The sequence below is a fragment of the Pseudorasbora parva genome, chromosome 23 (assembly GCF_024679245.1).
Source record: "Pseudorasbora parva isolate DD20220531a chromosome 23, ASM2467924v1, whole genome shotgun sequence".
Classification (NCBI taxonomy): Eukaryota; Metazoa; Chordata; class Actinopteri; order Cypriniformes; family Gobionidae; genus Pseudorasbora; species Pseudorasbora parva.
In genome coordinates this window covers 20,724,414-20,749,083 of record NC_090194.1, presented here as the reverse complement: position 1 = coordinate 20,749,083, position 24,670 = coordinate 20,724,414, and the positions used below count along the sequence as shown (strand labels likewise).

Sequence of the window (24,670 nt, the reverse complement as noted above, 5' to 3'; positions counted from 1 at the left end):
GATATTTGAAAATCAGTGAATTTATGAGTTTTTAGTTAAACACATGACTAAGTGCGTTTGCTTATTTTAAATGAGAAACTGTTAACAGATAAATACACAATTATAAAATATAAAAGCAGGAAAGATTCATATACTAATGAATGCAACAGGAAAGGCAGAAATGGCAAAACCTCAAAATGTTTATGTATTTGATCCATTAATAACAGTCTTTTCTTTAAAACAGTTCTTTATAATTACTCTGATAATTCTTTAATAACAATTTTAATTAACCAATTCTTCTGCTGCAAATCCTTCTTAATCTATTGTCTTGTATACATCTGGATGGGAATTACATCAACAGTGAATTGGAACAAAAGAAAAAAATACAACACATTATAAAAGCAAAAATGGAAATATGGCTTTTATGCTTTATAAAATATATAGTTTTGATAGAAATGCCAGTAGACCAAGTTGTCACAAACGCAAACATTGACACTGCAAAAACATTAACAGGAGATATTATTTGTAACGTTTCAAAGCTTTATTATTCTTTTCTTTAGAAAATGATATGTTTTCTTTATGAATTGTTTCAACGCAAAGTTAATGATTGCACCGCTGGTCCACATTGCCAATAAAAAAAAAAAAAAAAATGGAAAAAAGTTATAACAGCTTTCGACTGTGAGAAGAGCAGAAGACACCCTTTAAAAGGAAAACCGAGAAAATTCAAATGTTGTCTCGGATAGCTTACCAGACATTTCAAACACTGTTTGGCCCCTGCCATGATCACAAGCTTTCAAAACTGAAAGCTGATCAAATGAATCTATCTAGTACTGAAAAAAAAATATTATAGATCTTTTTGAAGAAATTAAAAAATAACTTGCATATGTGGCATATTTCAAAATACAACAAAACAATAAAGCTGGCACGGCAATGCTCATAAAAGTGACAGAAAAAAACAAAACACTTTTAAAATAGACATCCTGTTAACATGGTTCACTTTTTACTCATTGCATATCATTAATTACTTTTCTCATACTCTTGTGTAATGTCATTGATTAGTCTCTGGTGCGGCTCACTGCTCCTGTCCATCCTCTCTGAGCTCTGACGGCAAGAACTTGTACTGTTGCTGTCGGATCATGGCCAGCTTCTTCCTGGCTTCTTCCAGCTCTCTCTCCTTCCTGAGCATCTCCTCCTGAGCAGCGATGATCTGAGGACACACGCACATGCAAATGAAAATCCACATTGCAGGACATTTAAGAAATAACATTAATAACATAATTCATTGCAAGTGTTAATCAACTTCAACAGGCCAAGTGAAAACAGACAGGGTCACTGAGGTTTCACTGAAGGTCTCTTTACCTGAGCAATACCGCCCACCATCTTGCTCTTCACTATCACAGCCTGATCATCTTGAGCCTCAAATGCAGCCTTTTGTGCCGCCTTCACCAGGTTATCTGATGCCCTCTTGACGGCATTACCAGCAACCTAAAAACAAACAAACAAACAAACAAAAAAAGACATCAGAGTACTGTTCCAAGCATTCAACAAAAACACATTATGATCTAAAGTACAAATTCTCAGCTTTAAGAAGGTGAGACTCATCAAGATTCACCTCAAACTCTGAACTACAGATACCACTCCTAAAATATCAATACTTATATTAATAACCAATACAAGCCTAATACTAGACACAATGATGTTCATCTAGCTCTATAGTCACAGCTGCTACAGTGTTCTTTTATCGTTTGTGTGTTCATCATGGCATATTTGCATATACAGTGTTTTATCACATGGCAAACCTGTCGAAATTTTAACTTGTGCCTACACATACAACTACTTTAATTTGTGGCTAGAAGTGAAACTACAAATACAACAAATGTATTTCTTTCCTTATTTTATGTTTACATCTGACTGAGTACCTTGGACCTGCCTTTTTTGTCATTGGACTTTTCCCTTTCCCAAGAGCACCTATTACAGATTACTTAACTCCACCTGAGCGCAGAGTTGAACCTGTTAGAGTTCATTAACATGTACAACTACTTTCATTTGTAAATACAAGTACAGCTACTTTAATTTGTTGCTACCAGTACAACTACTTTAATTTGTGACTACAAGTGTAACTAAAAGTACAACTACTTTACCACTCTAGTACCACTCTACCAGTACAACTACTTTACCACTCTAGTACCACTCTACCAGTACAACTACTTTACCACTCTAGTACCACTCTACCAGTACAACTACTCTACAACTACTCTACCAGTACAACTAATTTAATATGTGGTTAAATGTGAAAATACAAGTACAACTACTTTAATTTGTGTCTACAAGTGCAACTACAAGTACAGCTACTTTCATTTGTGACCACCAGTACAACTAATTTAATACATGGTTAAAAGTGAAACTACACGTACAGCTGCTTTAATTTGTGGTTACCAGTACAACTAATTTAATATGTGGTTAAGTGTTAACTACAAGTACAACTACTTTAATTTATGAATACAAGTGTAACTACAAGTACAACTACTTTAAAGGTCCCGTTCTTCGCGATTCCATCTTTCAAACTTTAGTTAGTGTGTAATGTTGCTAGAGCATAAATAATACCTGTAAAATTATAAAGTTCAAAGTTCAATGCCAAGCGAGATATTTTATTTAACAGAAGTTCCCTTTCAAAGCCTACAGCGAACGGCCGGTTTGGACTACAGCAGGAAGTGCAGGGATGTAATGACGTCACTAGAACCGTTTGTTGACTAACCCTCCGCCCACAAGAACACGCAAAAAAGGGGGCGTGGTCTTGTTGTTCTCCCACGTGGAGAAGAGCGCGCATTCAGCGTTTGAATCTCCCCGTTATGGTAAGAGGCGGGACCTTTCCGGGCAAAGTGCGCTAAGCTGCTGTCCAATCACAACACGGGAAGCGCTGGCCCAATCAGAACTCGTTACGTTATTTACTCGTTATTTCTGAAGGAGGGACTTCATAGAACAAGGAAATCATCAGGCCGTTTTTAGGACAGAGGAAACAGCGCTGTACAGATAAGTAAATTGTGTGAAAAATCCTGTTTTTTTTTTCACGTGAAACATGAACTCATGTTATATTGCACACTGTAAACATAATCAAAGCTTCGAAAACACACAAAGAATGGGACCTTTAATCTGTAACTACCAGTACAACAACAAGTACAACTACTTTAATTTGTGAACCAAATGAAGTAGCTTTTAACAAGCAGGGGTTTGTAGTCAAACTCCATATCTGACTGATCTGATGTTTATTGGGAAGGCTCGGCCTGCATGTGTCTGGACTCTAGGGATGGCTTTATAAGGAAATGCAGCTGTGGAGAGAGCAGCCTGAACCAAACACATCCTGGAGCTCCTTTGGCAAACGTTCCAGGAATATTTTTTTCTTTTTTATGCCTTTTGAGGCATTGTGCATGGCTGAAGGTGTGATTTAGGGATGAGTGTGTTCAACTGTCAGTAGTCTGATTCATCTCTGTAAGAGGAAGGACTGGCCCGCACTTTATACACAAACTAGCATAGCAAAGAGATTCTGCATTGCTGCCACAGAAGACATTTTACATCACTGTGCACCGCTCTATTAGTACTAGGAACAAAGGCACATATTAAACACTGGAGCGTTTGTAAAACAAAAAATAAAAGGTACTCTTTAAATGATAACCCTTACAAGTAAATTATTCAACTGAAAAATCTGGGTTGATTTACAACCTCTCAAATTTCAATTTGACTTGTATTTGGTTACATCTTATTTTGTGCAGGTAAAGAGAGACTTCTCATGGGCAGACAGGTATCAGCAGAAGTAGGGGAGGGATGTTTGTAACAAAAACAACCCCCCCCCCCCCCCCCCCGCTATATCCAGAAATAACATGTGGGTGATAGCAAAGGAATGATTGGCAGAATGACGTTGTTATTAGTAAAAGGCTGCTCTAAAACCTGATTGGCTGGAGTAGAAAGCGGATGGAGTTGTGCTCCAGTTGTGCTGAAAGTTCATGTTTCAAAATTCACGTGTGTGCTGTGGCGCACACATGGACCGGAAAAGATCCACAACTAAATAACCGCAATTCTACAACATGTTTCAATTCAAGACGAATTAAACAGTAAAAAATCTGACTTTACTTTATCTAATGCAAATGATGGCAGTCATTCAATTGGTGAATGGATGGGATGTAGACAGTTTGACAATCAGAGAGTCACATACACTTTCCATCTTCCTTAAAATTGTGCACTCTCACCTCAATATCAAAATGTCAGCTATTGATATTTCTCAAATTTGCTGATCCATGCACCACTAGTTATCTAAATATGAATGCAAATTAATAATCAAAGAAGTGTGTTCAAAAGCAACAGTGTTGCTCACAGTGTCTCGGGTGACAAATGGTTCAATAAGGTACATTTTTTTGCTTTTCAGAAGCTTGTCATTAGTGTCTGAAAGCATAATAAACAGAAACATATGATGGAATTAATTAGATAAAAGAAGGACCATTAATGCAAAATCTCCCGGCAGCCACAGCACTGCTGTTATCACAAGCCCTCATCAGTGCACATTATAAATTAGACAGCTGGTCTGTGTAAGACAAGATGATGACACTGGGTCTATTCCTGCTTCAGCATTAGATTAATCTCCCTGCTGTACAACTTAAACACAGTTAAACTAAACATGGAGCTTCACTAGAGATACTGTAGATATAACGTCTGAATGTCACCGCACCAGGAAACAAATCATGCTAGTGCTGTGCTCAGAAGTAACTCGTCATTAGCCTTCATTTGTTTGAAAATTTAATATGGTGTCTATTGTGACTAACATACAATGGTGATCTCAAAGGTAATAAGGTTTAAATTTAACCCTCAGCCTTCACCCTGTGCAGGACGGCAGCTGTCTCACTGGAGGCAGGAGGGGTGCGTCACTCAATATTTAAAGGCTTTGTTGAGAGGCGGACACAAAACATCTAAAACACTTCATTGTGTATTAGTGTCAGACCACTGCAATGGCAAAAAATGATGACAGGAAAAGTTTCTTTTATATTTCTTTTATGTTTCTTCTTTTATGTTTCTTCATATTAAAGATGCGGGTCAATTTGACCCATATTGATTTTTTAAGATGTTTGTAATACTGGGTAACCTATGATACCTATGACCTAATACTGGCCTTTCCTCATTTAGGGTCATTAACATGTCTGCAAAGTGTCGACACACTGATATGCGGAAGAATGTGTGTGCAATATTTATATTATGATTATGATATTTACGGGTTAACTTGGCTAACTTACAAGGTTAAATGCAGTTGCACAGAGTCAAAATATATACTTTATTAATGTATTTTATGATTTCTCATCTACCCCTTGAGTGCATTTATATTCATGCATTTGTCAGATGTTGTTATCCAAAGAGACTTACAATGCATTGAAGATACAACTTTTTTTCAAATGTATATAAATATGAAGGTATAAATCAGTTCATGAATGTTCAGTTGCCTGGGAATCAAAATAATGATTTTGGCATTGCTAATGCTCTGCTGTTTGACTAGAAAGAAAATACAGCGAAAAATGCTTTTCCACACTTCTTATGTCAAAAATTTATAATTTTTGTGTGAAATATGTACAATATATTTATAATATACCCAGATCATAATTTGTGTTTTGTTTTTAAGTATTAATATGAAAGGTTTACTGTTTTATTCCTTTTTTGGATCTTCAGAAATGTAACTCAAAATCTGTATGGAAGTACTGAAACCCAGCAAACACACACACACACACACACTGACCTGCAGTCTCTTCATGGTCTGGGAGTCTTGGTCAGCCTTCACCTTACAGGCCACCAGCAGCTGTGCGGTGGATGCTGCCACTTGTTTGGCTGAAGAAATGAGTTTCTCCTCGCTGGCGTGACCCTGAACGGCAGAGTTGGCTGCCTCGCACAGGTTGCTAGTAGCTGCGGCCACCATACGGGCCTAGAGTAATCAATTCATGGACAAAATATGTTAAACATCCACCGCTTAAAAAACTACTTAATCTAAATGTGTTTACAGGCAACCTCTGAAATCCAGAAGTTAAAGAGTTTGTTTATCAAAAAAAAGGACTCGCCCTCATGTCGCCCAACCTGTATGACTGACCAAAAAATAAGATATTCTTTTCTTGTACAGTGAAAGTCAATGGACACCAACTGAAACATTCTTCAAAACAATGTATTTTATCATCATCATTTATAACAATATGAGGGTGTGTAAATGATGATAGAATTTACATTTCTAGATAAACTACCCGTTACGCTCAATTAAGCTCCCTAATTGTGATGATGAGTTGGAAACAGACTTACAGCTGAAATGAGACCCTGAGACCACTGTCCATCATCCACCGCATTTGCTGGACTCGCCCCGACCTGACAGAGAGAGAGAGAAGGGGAGAGAGAGAGAGAGAGAGAGAGAGAGAGAGAGAGAGAGAGAGAGAGAGAGAGAGAGAGAGAGAGAGAGAGAGAGAGAGAGAGAGAGAGAGAGAGAGAGAAGGAGAGAGAAAGAGAGAGAGAGAGAGAGAGAGAGAGAGAGAGAGAGAGAGAGAGAGAGAGAGAGAGAGAGAGAGAGAGAGAGAGAGAGAGAAGAGAGAGAGAGAGAGAGAGAGAGAGAGAGAGAGAGAGAGAGAGAGAGAGAGAGAGAGAGATTGGCTTTGACAATGCTGACTTATCTTAATTAAGCTAAACAAAGCAGAGGATTTCCAAGCATTCTGGATTTCCATCATGTCAGCAGTGAGATGTGCTTGTTCATACCTTCCCCTGGGCCACCAGCTCTCTCTGAGCGGCAGATGCAGCTTTGACCAGAGCGCTGGTGGCTGCAGCGATGGATTTGGCTGCTTCCAGAATCTGTTCCTCAAAGTTCAGACTCTCATCAGCTTCCTGTTAAACAGAACAGAACAAACATTTATTTCCAAGACCGTCTGAACATTGTGACTGATCTTAAAGGTTTTTTTCCATGCGTATGAGCAGAACACAATGTTTTTTTCATTCCAGTATCCATGATGATGATGATGATGATGATGATGATGATGATGATGATTAATCAATTCATGCTCAATGATTGCGGATGTGGCTGCATTCATAATTCATGATTTGTGTTACCTTAAATCCAAATCCAAACTAGGCAATGCAAACGAAAATAGTTATACAAATGTCATTTAATGGTCAGGAATGTTAGCTTAAGAATATATAAACAGTACAGAATTTTCCAAGCTAAATGTGAGATGTCAAGCTGTATAAGTGTCAGTGAAGTTGGCGGTACGTGTGTCAGTCCTGAGGGATGTGGGTAAATGTTTTCTCACCTTGGGTTTGGCTCTGGGTTTGAGCTGCTCTAGTTTCTTGGCGGCAGCTTCAATGGCAGCTGCGGCTCCCAGCAGCTCATTTTCGGCAATGACCGTCGGGTCCTCAGGATCTACCCACTCTGTACCTAAAGACAGTACCGTATTCAATCAAACTTATCTATAGGGTTGTACTGTGTGCCTGTACTAAAACTCCACTACTGCTTCATTGAAACTTTACAGTGGCATGAAAACATCACTTTACCAATGCCTGGTCCTGAAGACAATGTGCCTTCAGCCCAGTTTGGTGTAGAAGACAAATCATAAAAGCTGTACAGTTCGATTTCTGTCTAAAAATGTCTCCACACAGATTTTCCCTTGTCTAAAAAAAACATAATTAAAGCATCTTTGGTGTTTCAATGGTTTATACAAAAAAAAAAAAAAAAACGATGTACGGACACGGTCCTGATTTTTATCATGGTCCTGATAAAAAAAGGCTTATTTCTCTGGGATTTAAACATTCTTGGGAACATCTGGGATAATGCAAGAAGACAAATCAACAAAATATGTATTTTTTTATATATATTATAATCCAAAAATCTTACATATTGTGCTTTTAATGTATCCTTGCAAAATAAAAAATTCTTTAAAAACAAAACAAAAAAACCCCCGCAAACAAATAAAAAATCTGAGCCCAAACTTTTGAACAGTAGTGTAAATGCACATCATTTTCCATATGTGCAATGATGTGGACGGTGAAAGTCACCAACAGCAGATAGCATGCATCTCTCATTCTCATTAATATGTCTTAAATTAAATATTACAGACAGAAACATTAACTTCATTTAATTTTCATGTAAATTGGCATCTATAAATCCTCCTTTTCCTTTAATCTCTCCCTCCCTCTCTCTCTCTCTCTCTCTCTCAGACACCCCAGAGATTCTCCTCATCTCTCATCATGTGTTAAATCAGGGTCTGGGTATTATCACCCCCAGCTCTCAGATCACTTTCAGTGATGGGTGGCAGGGATTATCCTGATAAATCCTGCTCGGATTCCCTGCTCATGATGCAGAACTGGAAGTGGACACTTGACCTGATCTGATGGAGAGGACAGGAGGGCAAGGAGTACGAGAGAAGCCCTAGATCTGGAGCACTGCAGGCTGAAGATAATCCATCCTGAGTGCTGGATGCTGGGTGTGGAGAGAAACATGACACACTGTACCTTTCATGGCCTCCGCAGCCTGAATGAGCTCCGTCACTGAACTGGCCACGCGTTTGGAGTAGTTCGCCAGCTGCTGTTTAAGGTCATGAGTGGGTTTCTGAATGATCTGCGGATGGAGATCACAAGACTTCACACACATGAATGCATTTAAACATTTTCTGACACTGATTTAAGCGCTGTTAGACACTCGTGTGATCAGCTCATAGAAGCTAATCTATAATAATAAATAATAATCTAGTGATTTTTGAGATGTGAGGTGTGTGTGTATGTCCTCGGTGTGTCCTCCAGGGTGGTGCTGGTGACAGTGAAACAGGTGCGTGGCATTAGCAGAGCTGTTCATTTGGAACAGACAGCTAAGAAAAGACTTGGCCATGAGGAGGAATGCTGAGAATGACATGGACAATACCAGAAACACACACACACACACACCCCTACAGACAAGCATATGCCATCTGTCTGTCTGTACAAACCCTATAAAAGCACAAAGGACAGTCTGTATCTCTCTTCTGGGTACTGACGGATGGATTTCAATAACTGTTCTAGTCATTTATGCACAGTGGTAATTAATAAAAGTAAATGATCCATAGAGTACTAATGTGTCCAATACGATGTTCAACAAAATACTAATGTTTCACAGTGGTTTTATTCCACTCAATCATTCATAAACCGTAATACATAACATATTTAAAAGCAAAGTAAAACTAGAAATAAACATTACGGCTAGTGTGGAAATTATCCCTGGCCTGGAAAAAAGGAACTTCTAAAATGTCCTGATATTTTCAGGTATAGCCATGAAGAATCTAAGGATTCTTAATAGTAACCTAAGTGTGTGTTGCTTCAAGAAACCGAACACTCATCTGTGTTGTCTTTTATTGTATTTGTTCTTCATTTATGCTAATTTAATCATATTTATTTATACTTTAATTATACTATTTATTCACCGTCTTTTTCTGTTCTGATAGTCTCCTCTCAAAATGTGAAATGCACATGATTAACACACACACACACACACACACCCCCCAAAGGAAAATACACAAACATTATCAAATGTTTTAAACATACATTCGTCTGTTAAATCCTTCTGCACACCATTCAAATACTTTTTCATTCAGTATATCTGACAACTTTTAAAATATTAATGGCATCTTGATTAGTCAAAATGTTCTGTTATAGTTAAAAGGACGTAAAAAGCTCCTAAAATGTAACTTTCAGGACCATATCAGACAATAATGAAAATCACACCAGTTATCACACTGATAGAGCTGACTAGTGCTTCTCAAGGCAATGGGCATAAAGTGCACAACTAACAATCTGCCAAAATAAAAATTCCTCATGATATTGGTGCCAAATATTTGCTTCATTAATCAAATGAGTACAGCTTTATTTTTTTGCACCCCCTATGAGCAAAATATGTAGTAGTCGTGGTCAATGTCCAGATGTACCACTTTTTTTTTGACTGGTGAATTTTTAAAAGATTTCTCAGTTATAATTTTTTTTTTTTCAAGAGGAGGTTTAAAAATGTGGTTCTACGGTAAAGTTCAAATGGTGAAAAAATTTCTATAGATGGAAATGGAAATAAATATAGAGCTGCAACCCACTAGTTGAGAAGCACTGCAGCATCCACTATGTTATATAACTTTTGTCTCATGTTAAGAGATAATTCAACACATTCACATGCACAAACAGTCACCTTTAACTCACCGGCTATCAGTGAACCAACACACACACACAGAAGACAACAAAAAATATTTATATCCAGAATAAGTTAATACAATAAGTTATATTAGAATATTCAATATAGAATATTCAACAACTCTTTGTTCAAAAACAAGACCTTTACAAACAAATTTAAATAATAATTACATTACCTACCCGTAATGTTTTATTGTATTTTATCTACATTTAAGATCTATTTGAACGGCAATTGTTTCTCATGAGAACGTCTGGCTCCTTGTGACAAAACATTTAGATGAAGATAAATTCACAGTGGAGGTACGAGTTTGTGATCCGAACCCGGAAATACACTATTCATTTGGTTAAACTTATGTTCAAAATGTATTTAAATATCCTATTGAATAAAAAAGGAAAATATGACATTCTATTGGTTCAAATGGTTTTCTGTGCTGCAATTTATTTCTCAAAATGATGGATTTCCTTTTAAAAATGAGTAAATTAACAGAAATAAGTAAAAGCAACCTCTTATTTACATAAGGTAAAGATTTGACCTGGCTACTAGGTTGTTATAGGTATATAGCTATATATTTTTATGTATAGAATGGTAAATAATACATATTTTAAAATTGCTTTACATTGCATACCTGTTGCTCCCATAATAATGCACAAATAAATCAAATTACAGCAAAGCTCAACATTAACCAGCTTTGCAGTGGTCAAAAAGGACTGACAAAATTACCTTTGGATTGATCCCATCTTATAAACTCAGAGATGTGGATTCGGACTGCAATTAAATGACCACCCACCATGGTGTTTGTCAAAACAAAACAAAAAAAACAGTAATACAGGGGTTGTGGGAGAAAAACACTGACATTTTGTATTTGGATGACAATAAAATCACAGTCTAACCTCTAAAAATACATTACGTCCTCATGAGAAACAATTACCATCCAAATAGAGCTTTAGACAAATTTTTCATTCATTCCCCCCAGTGAGACCCATTGAGTGACAAACATACTCTGAGTTCAGCTACTAAAATAGCAGGAACAAAAGCAGCGTCAGTTATTTCACACAGCTTTAACCCTAGTAACCCCCCATTAGGGAGCTCTAGAAGGCTGTGTGTTTATAGGATGTAACAGGGTGGCCAGTCAGACACTAACTACTACTAACTTACCACTAACACATGCTCCAGCAGGCCCAGGTAACCAGTGGCACATTCAGAGCCGAAACGCAGCGCTCGGCTCTGAACATCACGCTTCACCTCCGGGTGGAATGCTGCTTGCTGAACAACACATCAGAAACATTACACATTTTTTCAGGTTAAAATTAATAAATAGACACTACTTGTCAAAGTCTGAACACTCATTTATATTACTTTATTCCATATTTTTAAATAATAGTAAAGTCCCTAACACAAATGACGTGGAAATCATTTTTCTATTCTTTTCTAGACTTCAGCTCTCCACACATTTTTTTTTTTTACTATGGAAGCCCGTTTCCACCATTAAATAAAAAAATTAAAAGAGTAATTGCGACTTTTTATTTCAGAATTCTGACTTTTTTTCTCACAATTGGAGTTATAAAGCACAAATTCTGAGATATAAACTCACAATTGCGTGTATAAAGTCACAATACTGACTTTTCAGACTTCTGAAAAAAAGTCTGAATTTTAACTTTATATCATGCAATTGTGAGTTTATATCTCAGAATTCTGACTTTATAACTCCAATTGTGAGAAAAAAAGTCAGAATTTTGAAATAAAAACTCACAATTACTCGATTTTTTTTATTTAGTGGCAGAAACGGGCTAGTTTACTAACGACAATACTTTTTTTAATTTAAGTTGCATGTAGCATCACTCAAGCTCTGGAAATAAACAAATCCATGAGTTGTCAACAAAAATTATAATACCACACATGAACAAGCACACTAAGTGGTGTAACTAAGATTATATGGACCACAATGTATAAACGTTAATAGGGTTAGTTCACCCAAAATGTTTAATTCTGTCATCATTTACTCATCTTACTGTCATTTCAAATCCGTAAGACTTTTGTTCATCTTCAAAACACAAATCAAGATATTTTAATGAAATCTGAGAGATTTCTGTCCTTCCAAGACAAGTTTACACAACTACACTTTGACTTTGAACAGTGTTGCGTAACACATGAAGGAACCTCATTGGTTCATATGAGTTCATATGGATTAGTTTTACGATCTCTTTATGCCCTTTTTGAAGCGTCAAAGTGGTAGTTGCGTAGCTGTCAATGAAGGGACAGAAACCTCTCAGATTTCCTCTAAAATATCTTAATGTTTGTTCCACAGATGCAAGCCTTATAGGCTTGGAACGACATGAGATGAGCAAATGATAACAGAATTTTTTAATTTTGGGTGAACTAAACCCTTTAATGGTCATCTCCAAAACGAACATGATATGAAAATATAACAATGAAATTTTGAGCATACGGTATCATGTCTTTATGTCTTTCCCGAAGGGAAAATACACAATAGTGTTTTTCATGCTGTATAATTGTTCTGAAAGAGCTATGTTTTAAATATAAAGCTTAATTTGGGATAAATTAGTTACAAAATTACAATATTGCTCTACTGTTTTATTTCAGAGGAATAGGGAAAATCTGATTCTGTACGATCATCACGTATGATGGTCGTCTCACCTTGCAGGAGTGCAGCATGTCAGCGATGGCTCGTCTGCTAAGGTTAGCGGTGGCGATTACATCCTCTTGACGGCAGGAGTTCCCAGCAGCCACTGCTTTAGCCGTGGCCAGCGTGATGCCTTTGGTCATGCGGATAAAATCCTCTGGAGTGGATGTCTTTGGAGGAGGATCTGGACTGCTGAACACCTGATGAAAAAACACAGCATGGGCACAAAAGTTGTGTGATGAACACAAACATGTAAATCTACACTTTTAACAACATTTTACTTGCTCTTCTTCATCCCAGTGGCTTTAAACTTAATACATTTTAATAATCATTATTATTATTATTTATAATATCATTTGAATGTAGTGTTTTAAACGTGTATGCTCAGAGAATGTGTCTCACAGCCAGTTCTTGTTTGATGTGCTCTATGGTGGCCTCTAGTGCTCGTGTGCCTTTAGTGGCCTCGTCCTCCACGGCCTTCACTGTCTTCAGTAGAGACGTCACGTTTGTCACCATCACCTGATGCCACAGAAACATCACACATGATGACTTATGTCTTTGAAGACTCTGCTCAAAGTACCCAATCAAAACAGATCATAATCAGTTATAATAATATAGGGCTGCACAAAAAGAGAAATGCTGGCGGATGCTGATAATTTCAGGATAATTTGAAAGTTTAGTCTTTATTATAAATCTTTACAGCTTTGCCTGAAGCCTGGCACAGAAAAAAGAGCTGGAAAACACTTATTTAATTCAGATTCAGATGATAAAAAAAAAATTAATAATAAAAAAATAAATCCAAATAATGGCCAATACTGATCTGGTCATTAACATACTGTGCATCATTTATAGAATAAGGATATGTAATGAAATAATTTTAGATAGAAAATATAGATTTTAATCAGATTTTTGATAACTAATATCCCAATATGCATTCATAAAAAATGTGTAAAGTGAAGAATTTGTACAATTCAAGTAAATGTACAGACTTTTAAAAAACATTTTCTAATGACAGGCTCCTTAGAAAACATAATAGCTAAATAAAAAAGCACATTAGCATCACTGCAACATTCACAAGGCTGCTTAATTTTATATCATCAGCAAAATAATCACACATTTTCTATTTATTTAGTATATATATTGCCCATCCCTAACCATCAGATCTATTTAATGAATATAATAAATATAATACAATAATCTAACTTGTGCAAGTGATAATGGATACATACTGTTATAGTATTTTTTTATATATATTTTGAATTAGCTTTTCAAGTTCATGTTCCTTTTTTAAATTTTCATTTTACCGTAGTTTAAATTTATAACATTTCTATTTAGCTTTAATTTGAGTTCGGTTTCACTAATTCTAGTACTTCAACCTAAATTTATTTATTTTAGTCTTATTTTCTTTTTTTAAAGTTTTTCCATCGAAGAATAATACTAATACTAAATTATACTACTAATAATAATATTTATTATTTTTTTAATATTTTATTTTATTTCAATAACTGAACATCCAAAATGTTTGATAGTTTTAGCTTTAGTTTTAGTTAACAATAACATCACAGTTCTTCTAAATCAGTTTGTAGGTCAAAGGGAAGGACTCTCGGTTTCAGGGCAGCACATAATAACCAGAAGTTTCATTTTCATTGAGATCAGTTAGCAGAGACAGACTTAGGGCTACTGGAGAGTTTGTGTGTGTCTTATACCTTAGCAGAATTCTTGAGCTGTAACATGGCAGGATCATCGTGAGGTTTCCCAGCCGCTGCCTTCGTGGCGCTGATCAGGTCACCCAGAGCTTTAGCCACGTCTTTCACCGCATTGATCAGAACCACCTGAGATACGACAACAAACGCATGATACGACTGCTGGCAAATGCTGACATCTAGTGCATTCTAACAGACATGCAAACTCATGAATGATTCTGCTAGTTATAGGCAACATGTTTTAGATACATAACACTCCTCATACAAAGTATTTTAACAAAACTTAGATCAGTTCCAGCTTACTGCAAACCTACAGATGACAAGCACTTTGGATGGAAGGGATTAAAAGAAACATAAAAAAAAAAAAAAAACTGTTGTTCCATCACTGCACCACAAACATGGGCATAATAACAGACTAGTGTGTCACAAAATATATGCAGTAATAGTAGAAACACGTATCAGTACAAGACCGTCACAAGAAACATAAATTAAGTCTTACAGTAAGAGTAACACACATATAAAACTAAAAAATAACAACTAAAAGCTTTTATGTAAATATAGATGCTAGTTAATTAAGTATTAGTTTAATCCCAGCATATTACCCTGACCAGCAATAAAAAGTACAAGAAAAGGCAGTATGGACACTTGACTGAATTTCACTTAAAGCAGCTGCTGCATGTGGAAAGTGAAAATAAAGCTCTTAAAAATACTGTAATGGAGACTTCACTGGCTTGAGGATACATTTTTTATCATGTTCATGAACTTGATGGAAGTGTAATTAATCCATGCCTCAAAATCTGTATTTCCTTGAACATTACAACTATAACAAGATTCGAGAATATGCCATGAATTATTTAGTGTTGCCATAGGAACAGCAGAAACCTAAGAATTGTTGCCAAGCACAGGACTAAACACACACACACACACATCTCTGCACAAACACACAAAATACAGTTGACCTGCTGTCAAAACCTGCGAAGAGGTTCCTTATTTTGGGCCAGGATGGCAGTGTCAGTACCTGTGTCTCAGGGTCTTCAGAGCCCAAACTTGCTGCTCCCAATTTGACCACATCAGCCAGTTTGGTGATGGTGTTGACGGATGACTGTGCAGCCTGAGCCAGCTTCTCTTGACTCGCTCCGGCTCCAGACACCAACAGCTTAGTGTCCTCCACCAGAACTTTGGCTGTCTTCAAGATGTGCTCTCTGATCAAACACAAACACAGGAAATATAACAATATTAATATCACAATACACTAATTGTAAAACATATAGACTCTAAAGGTTGAAAAAACATACAGACAGAGACAAAGAATAAACAAAGATACTGTTTTGTTTTTAATATTGGAGATAATTTGTTATACGTAAGTAATGTGTTATCAGAAGTAACGCGTAATCATTTTGACAATTTTGACAATTGACAACTCGGTAAAACATTTTCGAAATTTGGTAAAACATGCTGAAACATGCTAGCAATGTGTTAAAACATGTTAGCTACGTCTAACAAACATAGATATATGCAAAAATGCCTAACAACGTCGGCAAAATGCAAACTAATAAACATGCTAGCAATGCCGAGAAACATGGCCTGGTTTCTGATTGGTTTCTTAGGGATCTTATGATTTAATTGGGTCACTTGGGATTGAACTGGTTTTGATACGGATTCTTGGGGGTCTAATGAGGCGAGGTCAAATGGGGTCTGAAGTGGTGGTCTGTCTGAAACTTTGTCTTCATTTGATTTTTGATTCTGTCAATCTAACAAAAAACCTACAAACTTAAAACTTTTAAAACTATTTGATACTTTCTGTTCAGTCTTTATCAAGCTAACATCAATGTTTGTCATCAAACTCTATCCGTCTAGTTGAATTTGACATTATAATGGTTTCATTCTTTTCTAAAATGCGTTTGAACTTTGGGAGCTGATCAGAGCCAAAGCATAAATCTCTGATATAGGTAAGTGAACAATTCTAGATTCTTAATAGTTCCATAACATATGTGCTGATCTGCAAACTGTTTCCCATCATTCCACACGCATATCCTGAGCCTTTTTCAAATCGGGGAGGAGACTTTCAAGAGTAGTTGCGTTGCATGACCCTTTAAAAACCTTCTCAATTCATGGGTATTTTGAGTGTGTTAGTTCTGCTGAAGGACACATGCAGTTGAGTACCTGTGATCTGCAAACGTTTCAGAGTTCTCTCGGTTGAGAGTGCCAGCGGTGGCAAACATGATGGTGGTGTCCAGGTCTGCGATGATGCCGGATACGGCGCTGGCGGCGGTAATGCAGGCCTGAGTGCCACGGTTGCCCGCTTGAAGAGCCGCCAACACATGAGACACCTGAGCAAGAATGAAGATATTAGGAATCTGATAAAGACTGAATAACATCTATGTCAAATAAAAGAAGAACTACTATAAACCTTCTCAGAGACTTTCCGAGCGCTGTCAATGAGCTCTTTCTTGGTGTAAGTGTCATTGGGACTGCACTGAAGTGCTCCTGCTTTACTGACCAGACCAGTACAGCTGTAGCCCAACTCTGTCACCTGCTTCCTGATGTGAGAACCGATCTGAAGAACAAACCCGTTAACCTTAAAGCCTAAGTAAATTCAGCTTTGTATAAAATGTAATAATATTGCACAATATTATTTAGAAAAAAAATCTTACTGACCCCAAACTTTTGAAGGGTAATGTACATTTACTATGAATGCAAACAATTGTTTTCTTTGGAATAACATGCACTGATACATTGTTCTCAATGAGAACAAAAATGTGCAGAAAGCAAATGTGGGTCAATTTGATTTCATGTGAATTTAAAAGTGGCCAGGCCAAAACATCTAAACAGAAGAACAGAACATACCTCATCGTTTTCAGCAGTCATGGCTGCACATTTGGCCTCTGACGCCAGGTCACCGAACTCTGTGGTCAGCTGATTAGCCAAACCGCCCAGCTCATCAGGGTTGTTGTTGGATTTGGTAACCTGGGAACACAGTGGTTTAAAAACACACTGTCAGTCCATGACTGGTCTTGTGTATACATATGGCATAATTCTCCCTTTTGGGAATTATTTTTAAACCAACTCAACCATTTTAATCCAACTCTATTTATATAATACAATCAGCATAAAAAATGCAAAAGTGATCTTTGGTGCAGATGATTTCCACAATTGGCTGCTTATCCTTCTCTTCCGTTAACATCAACAGACAAAACATGCACCAAAAATAATATAAAGTTTAATGTTGTGTAACAGAATGCAAAATAGAAGGCATGACTTTTAATTAATCCAAGCTGATTAGCGCCCACCTCTGTCTTTCAGCCAATAGTTGAGGCTGACTGGACAAACATAATTAATATGCATGAGCAAAGCCTTCACCTTAGTATTATTTGTACAGCATATAGACAATACCGGCTTTAATTAACTGGCTTTTTTAATCAATATCATTTAAGTCTGATAAATATATTTAAGTATATTCATATTTAATCATTCATAAACTATGTGTGCAAAACATTAGTCAGGGCTGCTAGTCAGGTTCTATGAAGTTAATGTCCTGTCACATATCAAGCGTATCTTATATCTCTGAATTCTGTTCTGAAATTTCATTCTGTTTTCAATGCATGCTTGTGCATATGTGTGTTTATTTTGATTCCCAATACTGCAGTCACTTTTGCAGGGCTAGACTTTACCATCTCCTGAACGGTGACAGCGATAGCTTTGGCCGTCTTCACCATCGTGGTCTGATAATCCACAAATGTCCCCTCAGGTTCGAATCCGGGCTCGTCTTCCATTTTATTGATTGCTTGAGTGATGGAGTTGACCATTCCTCCCACAGCTCCGGCAGCGCTGGCCGCCTCTGCCAGAGTCGCGGCCAGATCGTCCACCGCCTCCTTCATCATCTGAACCGACTCCTCCAGAGCCTCCTGTGTGTTAGCCGCCTGAGGACACACAACATGCACACTGTACTACAGCAGACAAAATCAAAACCACCATCATCAGTAGCTGTTGTGTCCGTGGCCTCTTACCTTGTGGTTTCCTCCAGCCTCTTTGGCAGTGTAGAGCATCTGTAGGGCAGACTCGGCCAGAGTCTTGGTTTGATCCAGCACGCTCATCTGCTGCTGGCTGTTCAGGATCTTAGATGCTGTACCAATGGCAGCCATGATGAGCGGCTCAAAGTAACTGACCATCTGAGACACCTGTGAGATTACAGCACACATTGAGCTTCCCATAAACATCTAGAATGCTAAGACACAGTTTGGGAATTATTTTACAGTTAGACCTTGTGACCCAGCTGAGAGGCATCGGCACGGGCTGCGATGGCCACCGGTTCAATTAGGTTACTGATCTCATGCACAGACGCCGCCATCTGCTCGTGAAGAGCCTGCAACACAACAAAATATTACAATAATGCTAAATCTCATTAATAAAATGATAACAATCATTAGCAGGCCCACATGAAATCTGCGCCCTCAGCTTTAAAGATATTGCTCTGGTTAATTTGCCTGTTGCAGCATTTCCCAAAGGATTTTGTTAGACTATAAGGGGTGGACCGCGCTTCTTCTAGCAGAAGTCATAAGAAAATGTTGTACATTTTAAAATTAAATGCATCAATCTGGTGCACATGCAGAGAAAAAATGTAGAGCTTCAAACCACGTTCAGTGTGCAAATTGAACAGAGTAAAAAGTAATTTTTAGAGAATTAAATTCAACACTTATTTCCAACATGCACTCATTCATGGGTGTTTTATTTAAATGCAAAGTTACATCTTATTTGGACAGGACTTGATTGATTATGTGACTGAGTTTAATCTCTATTTTTTTTTTAGGACCAAGTTTAAAGTAGATGTCGAGCAGCATTTATGTAACATCTCATTTGTGCAATAATGGCTGTTATGTTAAACAAAGTTCATTAAGAGAGGCACGTTATTTTACATTTGATGAACACTGTTGTTGTCTCCCCTCAGATGCAGTACTTTAATGGCTTAAAGGGTTAGTTAACCCAAAAATGAAATTGATGTAATCAATGACTCGAAAATACATTTTGGTCCAAAAATAGCAAAAACTACGAATTTATTCAGCATTGTCCTCTCTTGCCGTGTTTTTCCAAAAAGATTCAAACGGTTAATGAATCAGTGAATCGATCAATGCTTCAGGTCGCCAGTGTTACGTGATTTCAGCAGTTTGGCGGTTTGCTGCGATCTGAACTGCTGAAATCACGTGACATTGATCGATTCACACCGTTTGAATCTTTTTGGAGGAAAGCGGGAGAGAAGACAATGCTGAATAAAATCATAGTTTTTGATATTTTTGGACCAAAATGTATTTTTGATGCTTCAAGAGATTCTAATCAACCCACTGATTTGATATATAAATTGCAACAGAATTTGATTCGGCTGAACAGTCTTTCTGGAGAAAACAGTGATGTTATCAGCTCATTTCAATTCATCATATTGCGACAATGTGGGCAGATCAGTAATATAATTGCTATAGTTCATTTAGTAATTAATTTTATTTGGATATTAAGTTGAAAAATTAGATCATAATTTTAGTCTCCCTAACTGAGCAAACCAAAGGCGACAGTGGCAAGGAACCAAAACTCCATCAGGGCATGAGGGAGAAAAATAAACCTTGGGAGAAACCAGACTCAGTCGGGGTGCCAGTTCTCCTCTGGTCTATTAACAAACAGTGTATGATTATAATTCTGGCAACCTTACAGGTCAGAAATCATATTAGATCGTAATATTCAACATTTTTGGGTATCACTAAAGAGACGGGTTTATTGAGGATGACGTGCCGAGTAAACAATTATTAAATATGAATATTCGAAGGATCGGAGTCATCGTGCCGGAGACGGGTTTATTTAGGATGATGTGTCGATGAGGCAAATTCAGAGAAGACACTAATTGACATGGTCTCAGCAGACACCCCAGGGATGCGTTGTCATGTCCAGGCGCAGGTCCACCATCTGATCTATAGCAAAGAGACTATGTGCTTATTTAATTAAATCACAGTCTTTTGTGATTTGATAAGAGCACAAAGCCATATCACATTTTCAGTTCTGGTCCATTTCACAGATACGTTGCCAAAGCAATGGTGCAAAACAACATTAGAGCCCTTTTAATTTTATTACGAGAAGTGTAAAAATATTTTAGGTTTACTACAAGATGATTAGGTCATGAACGGGAAACACTGTTGTCGTAAAGCCTCACCTCATGGGAAATGTCGTCTCTAGGCGTGAGCTGCTGGCTGATGGCTGCCAGTGAGGCCTTGTCCACCTCACGGATGCAGTTATTAAGAACCTCAATGGCATCATCACACTCCCTCTGACCTGGAGCCTTTTCCCTGAATGACACATGAAAATTATGATATCATTCATCATAACGGTAGACTTCACCTATAGGCTAAAGTTTTGAAGTTAATTATTGAATGACAGAGATAGTGTGAATACCTCATGTTGGTGATGAGCTTCTTGATGGAGTCAGACACTGTTCTGGAGTGTCCAGCCAGCACAGACCATTTAGGCGGGTCTTTGGGGTTGACGGCCAGTGAGCGGGCCGTCTGGATCAGACCTGTAGAGCTCTCCAGCATGCTCTTAGCGGCTGCTACGATGGGCTCCATCGCTGCTAGACCCTGCAATCAGAGACAATACAACTTGGAAAAATTCCACCATGGCTCCAGCAGGGCTTTTATATCAGTCATGTTCCCACTCCTGAGCTCTGTATGTTCATGTCCATTCTCCACTATTCTATTTCAACTGAAAGAAATCTGACTTAATACGATTTGTATTTGTATTTATAGAAAATTCCCATCTTCAAAAGTTTGACAGCACAATGAATATTTGTCTCTTTCTCACTTTTTTTGTTGTTGGTGAAAACCAACACACTTTTGGCTTGTGGTAATAAAAATAAGATGATGATGAAGCCTCTTTTTTATTTGTAAAGTGTTTAAGTCAAAAGATTATCATACAGTAAACATACCTACATGGATATGTAAAATATAAAACATTTGGGTGAATTTTCACCTAAAATTATTATTTATTGTGATAAATAGTTGAGCACAAGAAGTCTATTTTTCTCACCAAGGCTGCACTTATTTGATAAAAAAATCAAGTAGAAACAGTAATATTGTAAAATATTATTAATTTAAAAGAGCTGTTTTCTTTTTGATTATATAGAAAAATGTAATTTATTCCAGCGATTAAAACTGAATTGTCAGCAACATTACTCTCAGTTGTCAGTGTCACATGATCCTTCAGATATCATTCTAAATGATGATTTGCTGCTCAATAAACATTTATGATAGTTGAAAACAGTTATACTGCTTCATATTCTTAAACTTACTGGCCCCAAACTTTAGTGTATACTATTACTGTGATATAAAGCCGTACCTCTGGGCTGATTTGTGCAGGTACGCTAGCAAACTCTGGGTTTGAAGCAAAGGCAGTCAGGTTATCCACCGCCTCAATGAGCGGCCCAGTGGCTTCCTTACACTTCTGTCTGTTCTCATGGTTAAAGGCCCCATCGAGAGCCTGATATTACAGTACAAACAAAAAGTGTTACATTCACAATAACAGTACCATCACTGTTGATCAGAAACAGACTGATAGTCTCAAAACTCACTTTGATGGACTTGACGAGATTGGCTGTGCTATTTGCCACCTCTTTGGCACTCTGGACGAACTGTCTCTTAGCAACTGGGTTGGATGTTTTGGAGGAGGCAAGTCGGCAGGCATTGCACAAGGCCGAAGTATGTTTGGCAACAATTGTGGCGGCAGAGAGGACCTTGGGAAATTAAGGTGCACAGACATCACCAGAAATTAGTTTCTCAGGTTAAAATCTGCATAGGTTAATCTTTCAGCCACACAAAATTATATTGGCTATTTAAAAACCCTTTTTAGTTAACTATTAATAATAATACACTATATGCCTATCTAAGCAAGGGAGGACTCGATGTTACCTGGGACTGGGTGCAGGCCGGGTCCACAAGGTTCTGACAGGCCATCTGGATCGATTGTTTAGCTCTGGCGAACTGTGAGGGGTCCACAAGACCCTTCTGCCCAGCATGACTGTTTGGGTCAGACACACCCACCAGATACGCCCCCTATGGGAGACCGAACATTAGTCACTTCTGTTCTACACAACCAAATCAAGCTTCTTACCACCTGGCTTAACAATATCAACTCTCTTCATACACGCAGACACACTCTCAGACACACACTCGCAGGGTTTGTAGAGTTACCAGGGCACACACACACAAACAAAATGTCCCTACAAGGACAAGGATTTTGAATATTGCTTTGTGGGGATAAATCTTTGTCCCCATAACGTAGGTTTACCACCCCCTAGCCCCCCTAGCCCCCCCCCCCCCCCCCACACACACAGTTGTTTTTATATGTTATTTTATATATTTTATATATTATAAAATTAAGCTAGAATTGAGCATTTTATTTTATTTGTATTATGTTATAATAGAAAATGGCAATATTTATAATAGTTTTCAGCTCGTTTTGATGATATGTATCCCACATTAAGGATATGGCATACAGTAAGCATTTTAATTTTGATGACAGCACCGAGGAAATCAACAGTTATGCAGCCTTATTCGTTTCACACAAATGAAATGAATTGGGAGCTATGACTGTTCTTGAACTACACACAGGAAGCACTTAAATATGACTCACTGCCCATCAAATCCATTATGAATTCTTTTTGCGTGTGTAAGGGTTCTTTGCTTGCATCTAAATAACAAAAGCATGAATGTGTGCGTGAAAGCACAAACAATAGTCAATGAAAGAACAGAATGGTAAATGTGTTTGTTCATTTAATGCGCTCATGTAACTCCAGATGTTTGATGCATCAAAGGACTGATACATTTTATCACGCACCACCTCTTTAGGTTATTGCAGCATAATTTAGAAGAGAAGAGTTTCACGCTCTCACACTCACACACCCTCTTTCTCTCACACTCACACTCACACACGTAGTAGTGTTTCCATGTTTTATGGGGACTTTCCATAGGCGTAATGGTTTTTATACTGTACAAACCGCATTTTCTATCCCCCTACACTGCCCCTAAACCTACCCATCACAGGAAACATTCCGCATTTTTACTCTCTCAAAAAAACTTCTTCTGTATGATTTATAAGATGTTTTCCTCATGGCCATGGGGACCTAAAAATGTCCCCACAAGGACAAGGATTTCAGAAATTGCCATCTTTGTGGGGACATTTTGTCCCCGTAACATAGGGATTACCAGCTCTCTTTCTCACTCACTCACACACACTCTCACGCACGCACGCACGCACACGCACACGCACACGCACGACTTTCAATAGACATTTTTTTACTGTACAAACTGCACTCTATATTCTGTCGCCTAAACAAACCCATCAGAGAAAACTTTCTGCATTTGTACATTTTCAGAAAACACCATTTTGTATGATGTTTTCCTCATGGAGATGGGAGAAAAAGTCCCCACAAAGACAAATGACTGGCATTAGTACATTTGGTCCCCACCAAATACAATATATACAAGGACTCGGTTTTTACCTGAGCGGCGGCCTCAGTGAGACCACACAGCGCTTTAGACGCTGAACTGACCGAGTCTCCAAATTCTGGCAAGTTACTGTTCTTGGCATTATGGGAAATGCCAGCCATGGCCTCACCCAAAACCTGCACACAATCAACAACATTAACACAGCGTTAGCTCAGCACTGGGACCGGGAGATAAAATGTGTAAAAATTGTGATCTCTGTGGCACCTTTGAGTTCTCCATCACACTGTCAATACAGTCAAAGTAGCCCAGATCATTGACAGCTTCTGTGGGATTCTCCAGCATTCCTCCCACCGTCTGTGGCACACACACAATACACAAAACAGACGTCAATGATGCAAGGCAGCAAACTCTTAAGTTCTTCGTCTGTTCATGATTTAGGCTTTTAGTTCTGTCTAAATTCAAGTGTGAAACCATGTCCTGAAAAGCGAAGCCAAAGCATTTTGATCACCCCCTGGTGTCTGGCTACAGTATAGGTCATAAACCACACCCTCTCTATGCAATTGAATGGGTCGTGAGCCAAACAAATAAATCAAATTACACTTCAATTTTTTTGGTTTCTGTCATTTTAGGTAGTTTTCACGCAGACGTATGTTCAAGTGATCGTCTTCCA

At 37.8% G+C, this 24,670-nt stretch overlaps 1 protein-coding gene across 2 annotated transcripts in view; it reads right to left on the bottom strand.

Annotated features, from left to right (window-relative positions):
• Window positions 1–24,670, bottom strand: part of tln1 (talin 1) — a 131,734-nt gene continuing 107,064 nt past the window's right edge. For both annotated transcript variants that reach the window (XM_067434179.1, XM_067434180.1), the window contains 25 exons: window positions 24,265–24,354; window positions 24,054–24,176; window positions 22,462–22,605; window positions 22,125–22,286; window positions 21,893–22,033; window positions 20,954–21,135; window positions 20,715–20,847; window positions 18,786–18,887; window positions 18,532–18,702; window positions 18,196–18,444; window positions 17,372–17,491; window positions 16,935–17,081; window positions 16,688–16,854; window positions 15,543–15,726; window positions 14,528–14,653; window positions 13,224–13,340; window positions 12,836–13,021; window positions 11,336–11,443; window positions 8,488–8,593; window positions 7,290–7,414; window positions 6,742–6,867; window positions 6,298–6,360; window positions 5,750–5,932; window positions 1,339–1,464; window positions 1–1,186 (listed from right to left, as the gene is read on the bottom strand). In XM_067434179.1, the coding sequence (XP_067290280.1) occupies window positions 1,052–1,186; window positions 1,339–1,464; window positions 5,750–5,932; window positions 6,298–6,360; window positions 6,742–6,867; window positions 7,290–7,414; window positions 8,488–8,593; window positions 11,336–11,443; window positions 12,836–13,021; window positions 13,224–13,340; window positions 14,528–14,653; window positions 15,543–15,726; window positions 16,688–16,854; window positions 16,935–17,081; window positions 17,372–17,491; window positions 18,196–18,444; window positions 18,532–18,702; window positions 18,786–18,887; window positions 20,715–20,847; window positions 20,954–21,135; window positions 21,893–22,033; window positions 22,125–22,286; window positions 22,462–22,605; window positions 24,054–24,176; window positions 24,265–24,354 (3,516 nt within the window). In that variant the 3' untranslated portion in view covers window positions 1–1,051. The remainder of the gene's footprint in view (window positions 1,187–1,338; window positions 1,465–5,749; window positions 5,933–6,297; window positions 6,361–6,741; window positions 6,868–7,289; window positions 7,415–8,487; window positions 8,594–11,335; window positions 11,444–12,835; window positions 13,022–13,223; window positions 13,341–14,527; window positions 14,654–15,542; window positions 15,727–16,687; window positions 16,855–16,934; window positions 17,082–17,371; window positions 17,492–18,195; window positions 18,445–18,531; window positions 18,703–18,785; window positions 18,888–20,714; window positions 20,848–20,953; window positions 21,136–21,892; window positions 22,034–22,124; window positions 22,287–22,461; window positions 22,606–24,053; window positions 24,177–24,264; window positions 24,355–24,670) is intronic.